Source organism: Myotis brandtii, unplaced genomic scaffold (assembly GCF_000412655.1).
Source record: "Myotis brandtii unplaced genomic scaffold, ASM41265v1 scaffold684, whole genome shotgun sequence".
Lineage (NCBI taxonomy): Eukaryota > Metazoa > Chordata > Mammalia > Chiroptera > Vespertilionidae > Myotis > Myotis brandtii.
In genome coordinates this window covers 1,490,610-1,499,319 of record NW_005370673.1, presented here as the reverse complement: position 1 = coordinate 1,499,319, position 8,710 = coordinate 1,490,610, and the positions used below count along the sequence as shown (strand labels likewise).

The 8,710-nt window shown below is 47.2% G+C and overlaps 1 protein-coding gene across 1 annotated transcript in view; it reads right to left on the bottom strand.

Moving 5' to 3' along the window:
• Nucleotides 1-8,710, bottom strand: part of SPTLC1 (serine palmitoyltransferase, long chain base subunit 1) — a 91,115-nt gene that overhangs the window by 15,725 nt on the left and 66,680 nt on the right. Inside the window, exons 9-11 of the mRNA XM_014529506.1 lie at nt 2,841-2,948; nt 2,254-2,349; nt 1,901-1,997 (exon numbers count right to left, since the gene is read on the bottom strand). Coding sequence (XP_014384992.1) covers nt 1,901-1,997; nt 2,254-2,349; nt 2,841-2,948 — 301 coding nt within the window. The remainder of the gene's footprint in view (nt 1-1,900; nt 1,998-2,253; nt 2,350-2,840; nt 2,949-8,710) is intronic.

Here is an 8,710-nt window from a genome sequence, read left to right as displayed (position 1 = left end):
TAACCGCTTCTGCCTGCCAGCCTGATTACCCCCTAACCACTCCCCTGCCAGCCTGATCACCCCCTAACCGCTCCCCTGCCGGCCTGATTGACACGTAATTGCTCCCCTGCCAGCCTGATTACCCCTAACTGCCCCTCCCCTGCGACCCAATCACCCCCAACTGCCCTCCCCGGCCAGCCATCTTTGACCACATGGGGCCGGCCATCTTGTGTGTTGGAGTGATGGTCAATTGGCATATTACCTCTTTATTAGATGGGATATATAGTTTTACTTCATTTCATAGATAGATAGAAACATCAATGATGAGAATCATTGATTGGCTGCCTCCTGCACACCCTACCCTCACCAAGGATCGAGCCTGCAACCCGGGCATGTGCCCAGACCGGGAATCGAAACTTGACCTCTTGGTTCATAGGCTGACACTCAGCCACTGAGCAACACTGGCCAGGCTGAGTTTAACTTCTGACTTTTAAAAACTTAAGTTGTCCCTTGGCATTTGTGGGGAATACCAAAATCCGCAGATGCGTATGACATGGCACAGATCAATGCACACAGTAGGACCTCAGCATCCTCAAATCAATGGAAGATGGTGCAGGTATTTATTGAAAAACATCGCATACACATGGACCTGGGAAGTTCAAACCCATGTTGTTCAAGGTCAAGTACATATTTGGAAAATCTGGTATTACTAATCCAAAAATATCTTTTAAAGATCCATTTCAAGCCCTAGCCAGTTTGGCTCAGTGGATAGAGCATGGGCCTGCGGACTGAAGGGTCCCAGGTTTGATTCCGGTCAAGGGCACATGCCTGGGTTACGGGCTTGATCCCCAGTGCGGGGCATGCAGGAGGCAGCCAATCAATGATTCTCTCTCATCATTGATGTTTCTATCTCTCTCTCCCTCACCCTTCCTCTCTGAAATCAATAAAAGAAATACATATTTTTAAAAAGATCCATTTCAAGTTCATCAATTTAAAATGCTGCAAATCCTTCCACATACTAACAACACACAGACAGGCGGCCAGAAACGCCTCCGGAGGCCAAGCTTTCGTCCTTGGCACATACCGATACCTGTTCATCCTTCTTAGCAAATTTGGGATGACGTTTTCCACAGCAAAACAATGGCTCTTGTTCTTATCAAAATTCTACAAATAATTTGGCTAAGGATAAAAGGGTACCAAGATATTTGTTACAGAAATATCAAATTGGTAAACAATCTGGTAAAAAATAGAGACTGTATGTAATAATTTTTATGATCTTTTCCTTGATATTTTCCATTTCCTCAAGAAAAACTGAAAAACTAAACTACCTGAGCAGGTGGCTGGAGGGCCAGGCCACCTGCCGGGCAGGTGTGGGAAAGTGCCCAGAAAACACTCATGGTTCCCAATTCTCTGAATTAAACCCAAAGTTGAAAATTTAGAAACTTAGAAAATTTGAAATTCAAGAAATACCAGGTTATGCCTATTTCTCAAATTCTGTTTCAGGCTTTGGTGAGGAGGCATGATCACAACCAAAGCCACATTTTAAATTCAGTTGATTTTAATGGTCGTAAACTAGAATCCAATTGATGATTTAAAAGCGGAAGGGAAGTTAGACAGTCATAAAATTATATGTAACAAAAATTAGTAGCACACTTGGGCTAATTTCTAAAAAAAGAGATAAACAGACGACACAGGCCCAGCACTGCGCCCACCCACACGGGAAGCAGCGCTCCGCTCCGCTCCAGCTCCAGGACGGCAGACACAGGAGCGCGCTGCCCTGCTCCTCTCCAGTCAGGCCGAGAGTGAGACTCAGCCCAGAGCTGTCTGGCACATCATCTCCTCTAGCTAATTCCTCCAAAAAGCGCATAGGACCAGGGCTAATGTAACCTGCAGTCTGACTTCCTGGGTTCGAAGGTTATACCTGGATTCTCTTCCATAATGTTGAGGGCCTCAATGGCAGCAGCAGCTAACAAGGGCGGCAACGAGGCAGAAAAGCAGTATCCCTGACCGGAAAGGCGCTGAGAAGAAACAAGTTAAAAACATAAATACGTTCCTCCCTCCCTCCCTCCCTTCCTCCCCGCTCCTCTCTCTCCCCTTTGCCCCTTCCTTCCACTCTCTCTAAATATCAATGGAGAAAATAACCTCAGGTGAGGATTAACAAAACAAAACAACAAAAAAATTGTGATTAACTGTGAATGAAATGTTAATTATAAGTCACATTTCGTGGTGACCAAGGAGGAGTTTTAGCTGCAGCTTGTTTTAGAAAGAACCTACCTGATGGTCGATTACAAAAGACCGGCCACAGCAGAAGCCCCCAATGGAAGCAAGTGCATTCTCCATGTTGGCACTGATGAGATCAATATCATCGATCTGCCAGAAAAGAGGGACCGTGTCAATTATTCCTCAATTAAAAACAGACCAATTTCAAGCCTAGTGAGATTTCAGCAATAATCATGTCAACACCTGGGCTCTACAAGCTACGTATGTGAAAATAGAGGACGGACACACACAATCGATCGTTAAAAGAACGGACAGTTCAAAGCACTCCCGAAAGTGTTTCACTTTATCCCTTTTGCCACTTCATCATCATGAACAATTTACACACAATGCGAGGCAAATGCAACTTCCTAGAGCACAGATGCGGAACCCGATCCAATGCTACCCGATGAACACAGCACAGACTCTATGACGCGCCTTGAGCTGGCAGCCTGCGGAGACCCGACCCTCGTGGCTCTGTGAGGAGACAGACACCAGAGCGGCGGGCCCTGCACGTGCATGCACTGCCTGTGCTGTGAACCTGCCCAGCAGGATGGGACCGCGCATTTCTGGTATGAGGCATGCTCCAAAAAAGGAAAACTTACATTGATTCCAAAATGCTCAGTGACTCCTCGGCCATGCTCCCCCAGCACTCCAAACGAAAGGCTTTCCTCCAGAAAGATCCTGGCTTTGTATTTGTATTTTAACTGAACCTAAGTGTTAATAAGACAGAGCTTTACAAGTCTGATTAGGAGTAGCAAAGAGAACACCCTGGGAAGAACAAATTACCCTAACATGACAAGGGAGAAAAAGCATGCAGCTGCTCCTCAACACAGGTACATTCTTATCTGTGAACTGCCCACTTGCTGAAATGGAGCTGTAACCCCAAATCCGTCCTCCAGGCCCAGGGCAGAGCAGTGGGAACTCGGAGTCACCTGACAAGCCCTTCCCAGCTGTGCTGCACAGGAGCGGCTTCAGCTCATACTGTAAGCAAGTGCTCTTTTCATAGTCTATTTATTGCCACATTTTCTTATATTCTGTGATTTTTGTTGGTGACCCTGTTGTCTAAAGTGGTCCCAGGTGGAGTGCCGAGTGCTGTTCTTCAGCAAGAGGCTGTGATGTGCCCCGTGGAGAAAACACGTGAGCTAGATGAGTTTCCTGCAGGTGGGAGTCACAGCGCTGTCGGCCAGAGCTCAACGCTGGTGAATCAACACTATCAATTAAAGAGGGTGTCTTTAAACAGAAACACACAAAATGAGGCTGTGACTCAAGGACTGAGGAGAAGGTGGTGAGCAGAGGCTTGCCGAGACCAACCTCTGTGTCTGCCCAGGAGCAACAGCTCAGTCTGTAATTCAGTGCCTGCAGCAGGTTTACAGAACCTGAGTACCATCAGTAACGACAATCCACTGACTTGTGATGCTTCAAAATGTAATTTCTAAAAAAGTACAAGGTGAGCCATTATCAGTATAGACCAGCCGTGGGCAAACTACGGCCCGCGGGCCGGATCCGGCCCGTTTGAAATGAATAAAACTAAAAAAAAAAAAAGACCATACCCTTTTATGTAATGATGTTTACTTTGAATTTATATTAGTTCACACAAACACTCCATCCATGCTTTTGTTCCGGCCCTCCGGTCCAGTTTAAGAACCCATTGTGGCCCTCGAGTCAAAAAGTTTGCCCACCCCTGGTATAGACATACAACCTATCAGTTAAGTACAGGTCTGATCACACAAAAACTCCTGGGGAAACGTACTCACTCTTCCCTCCCTCAGTGGCACTGTGTTTTAATTTTGGATCCATGTCATTTTTTAATGCAGAAAAAGATTTCCCCTTTCCTTTCAGGCTTAGAAGAAAGTCCGTTCCCATCAAGGTTTGGATGCGTATTGATCTGTATTCTTCTAAGCATTTCGTGTCTTTTATATTTTTGTTTACACTGTGGGAAGTTGGACATGTGCATGTTTGTTTATAGGTTTTTTTTTATCCTCTAGAGTTTACCACATATGATATGTACAGGATCAATTTCACAACTGAATTAAAATACAGCGGTTATAAACCACTAAATTTTTATATATATGATATGAGAAGTTGACCTCTCAAACATTCCCATGACTCATGTATTTTGATTACTAAAGATTTAATTTTAGGATCTTTTGACATTGTCTGGCCAGTGTGGCTCAATTGGGTGAGCATCGTCCCATGCACCAGGAGATCACAGGTTCAATTCCCAGTCAGGGCACACGCCCAGGTTATGGGCTTGACCCCCCCAGTAAGGAGTATGCAGTAGGCAGCCGATCAATGTTTCTATCTCCCTCTCACTTCCTCTCTCTCTCTCAAATCAATAAAAACAGATTTGGAAAAAAAAGGATTTTTTTACATTGAAACTATAGGAATCCTATATAATAAAGAGCTAATATGCAAATGTTGTCATGCCCTCACGCCGTCACGGCCCAGATACTCAACAATAGGGAGAGAGGAATGGGGACTAGCCAGGCACAAATGAGTTCGCGAGAGAGGAATGAGGACCAGCCAGGCTGTGGCCCAGGAGAGGAACAAGCCGTCCACGCATGGTCCCCTGAGGCTGTGGCTGGCCTGGGCGAAGCTGGCCCGGGTCCTGGGTGCCTGCGGCCATTCAGAGAGAGGGAAGCCCAGGTCCCAGGTGCCTGCAAGCAGCTGGAGGAGGGAGTCCTGGGTCCCGGGTGCGGGGCAAGGCAGAGGTGGTTAGGGGTGATCAGGCCAGCAGGGGAGCAGTTAGGGGCAATCAGGCAGGTAGGGGAGCAGTCAGGGGCGATCAAGCAGGCAGGTGAGTGGTTAGGAGCCAGAGGTCCCGGACTGCAAGAGGCAGTCGGACATCCCCTGAGGGGTCCCGGATTGGAGAGGGTGCAGGCCGGGCTGAGGGACCCCCCACCCCACGCACAAATTTCGTGCACCAAGCCTTTAGTAATGTATAAAATGTGTCCCAAGTCTCAGATAATTTATTGATTTTTATTTAAAAAATATTTATTGATTTTGAGAGAGGAAGGGAGGGAGGGAGGGAGAGAGAGAGAGAGAGAGAGAGAGAGGAAGAGAGAGATAAATATTGATTGGTTGCCTTTTGCACATGGCCTGACTGGGGATCAAATCCACAGGCATGTGCCCTGACCAGGAATTGAACCAGCAACCTTGTAGTGCACGGGACGACTCGATGCCCAACCAACTCAACCACACGGGCCTGGGTGATGATTTATTTTTTAATCAAGATTTTATTGGCTAATCTTGCTAATCAATATCAAATTCAGGGGGGGCACACTGAGCTTTTTGCTGGATTTTAATTAAAAATTAATAAACTTATTTGGGGAGAATTACATCTTTTCAACACTCTTTTCCATCCATTAATATGAATGAGAAAGTTTTTAAAAGTCATAGAGTATATCCTATATAATAAAAGGCTAATATGCAAATAGACCGAATGGCGGAACAACCTAACAACGGGTCACTATGACGTGTGCTGACCATCAGGGGGCATGCGTGGAACATGGTGGGTGTTGGCTGTGGTGAGATGGTGGAGCAGGTGAACGGGGGTGCCAGACCAAGGCGGGCCGCCAGTCGCTGTCATCAGGGCGAGCCTTTGGTAGTTACTGAAAATTCTTTGCTCCCACATGCCATGGTCCCGCCTGGCGCTTGCACCCGCTGCTGGCACAGGAGCCACCGCTCACACCCACTGCCAGCACCAGAGCTGCCACTCGCATCCGCTGCCAGCGCCAGCCCCGATCACTCCTGAAGGGCAATCGGGGCAGCAGCTGCCACTTGCACCCACTAATGGTGTCGGCCCTGCTTGCACCTGCTGCTGGCGCCAGCCTCAATCGCTCAGTGCCAACAGCGGTGTGAGCTGGGCTGGCGCCATCAGTGCGTGGGAGCGGCGGCAGTGGGAGCGGGGCTACCGGCAGAGAGGGGACCGGAGGCTGCGGCAGGAGTGGCCGGGCAGGGGCGCGGAGGATGGGCCGAGACCCACCCCTGTGCCCACTGTAGCCTTGTGGCCCACAGTTCCTTTCAAGGTGCACAAATTAGTGCTCTGGGCCCCTAGTTTAATAGTATTATGACAGTACCGGTACACAAATAAACAAATCAGTCAAAGAGGAATCCACAGTCAAACCCTATTTTGTGTCCTGTAACCTTTCTGTACTCAGATCTGGCACATCTTGACCTCTCCCTCACTTGTGGTCTTGCTTCCCTGCTGACACTTGCCCATCCGCACTGCTCTGGGATCCTAGTCCTACAACAGACGTTCTAGCCTCTTCTGGCCCCCTGTGCCCCTGTGCCCCCTCATTATTCTATCAGTCTTTGATACTCATGAAAACAAGAGGAAAACAAAGACAACTCTTTCATTGATATTTAGGATGTATCCGTATTTCCTCAAAACATAGCAAAAACTTTAAAAATTAGCTATGAAACCTTTATTTTAAATCCTTATTCAAAGTGATGGACTTATAGATTCAAATTTTCATAGTCAAATGCAAGAGTGGTTCAACACAGGAAAATCAATCCATGTAATATACCATATTAATAGCATGGTATGGCCACTGTGGAAACAGCATGGCAGTTCCTCAGTAAGTTAAATATAAAACTACCATGTGATCTAGCAATTACACGGCTATATATATAGACACAATTTCTGAAAACAAATGATTCAAAGAAATACTTGTACACAAATGTTCATAGCAGCACTATTCACAATAGCCAGAAAGTGGAAGCAACCGAAATATTCATCAGCAGAAAAACAAAATGCAGTGTATCCATAGACTGCAGTGTTACTTAGCACTACAGAGGAATGAAGTGCTGGCCCATGCCACAAGTGGAAGGACTAGGACAGTGGTCGGCAAACTGCGGCTCGTGAGCCACATGCGGCTCTTTGCCCCCTTAAGTGTGGCTCTTCCACAAAATACTGACTTCTGCGCATGGGCCACCAAGTTTCAATCACACTGTACGTGTGCGCTCGCATGTGGTATTTTGTGGAAGAGCCACACTCAAGGGGCCAAAGAGCCGCATGTGGCTCGCGAGCCGTGGTTTACTGACCACGGGACTAGGAGAACACGGAGCTCAGCGAACAAAGCCACATACCAAGGTCATGTGTGAATAGTCTCCCCTCAGCTTAGTTTACATTTCATGGTTTCATCACCCAGTCAACTGTGGTCTGAAAACATTAACTGGAAAATCCCAGAAACAAATCATTCAATAAACATCCCATGCCCTTCTGAGCAGTGTGGTGAAGTCTCACGCACCCTTGGTCCTGCCCGGGACGTGCACCATCCTTTGCCCAGGGTACCTGTGTAGTACCAGACACACAGCAGCTGTCTGTTACCGGATCGACTGTGGAGGTGTCACAGTGCTTGCGCCCCGCAGTGCTAGAGCAGTGGTGCTGGCTATCCTGACAGGCCGAAGAGAAACTGTAAAGCACTTCCTTTATGTGAAAAAGTGAAAGTTCTTGACTTAAGAAAAAAAAAATCCTATGCTTAGGTTGCTAAGATCTATGATCTTCTAACTGTGAATTTGTGAAGAAGGAAAAAGATGCCCTAGCCAGTTTGGTTTGGTGGAAAGGGCATCAGCCTGCAGACTGAAAGGTCCCGGGTTCAATTCCGGTCAAGGGCAAATACCTAGGTTGCAGGCTTCTCCCCGGCCCGGGCACGTGCAGGAGGCAACCAATCGATGTTTCTCTCACATCGATGTTTCTGTCTTTTCCTCTCTCTTCCACTCTCCCTAAAAATAAAATCAATGGGAGAATATCCTTGAGTGAGGATTTAAAAAAAGAAAGAAATCCATGCTAGTTTTGCTGTTCTCAATCTGCAAAACTTACAGCCACAGTGTGTAAGTGCTTAGTTAAGACAGAAAAGACATTAAATTTGCAGGTAGAAGACTTGAACAGAAAACATGTTCCAATTGACGGTAACATGCTGCTCCAGAAAGCACTGAACTCACATGAAAACTCCAGCCAGGGACCCCTGAAACAAGTGACCACATTCATGTAACTTTTTAAAAAAATATATATTTTATTGATTTTTTTACAGAGAGGAAGCGAGAGGGATAGAGGGGTAGAATAATCGATGAGAGAGAAACATCGATCAGCTGCCTCCTGCACACTCCCCACCTGGGATGTGCCCGCAACCAAGGTACATGCCCTTGACTGGAATCGAACCTGGGACCCTTCAGTCCATAGGCCGATGCTCTATCCACCAAGCCAAACCAGTTAGAGCTCATGTAACTTTTATTATATAATACTAGAGGGCCAGTGCATGAAATTCATGCACTTAGGGCGGGGTGGGGGGTGGGGGGGAGGTCCCTCAGCCCAGATTACGAGAGGGCACAGGCCAGGCTGAGGGATCCCAACGGTGCAGGACCAGTGCCAGGGAGGTACACGGGAGGTTGACCAGCTGGGGAGGGACCGTGGGAAGGCTCCAGGGAGTGTCCAGCCCATCTCGCTCAGTCTTTTTTTTTTTAAATTAAA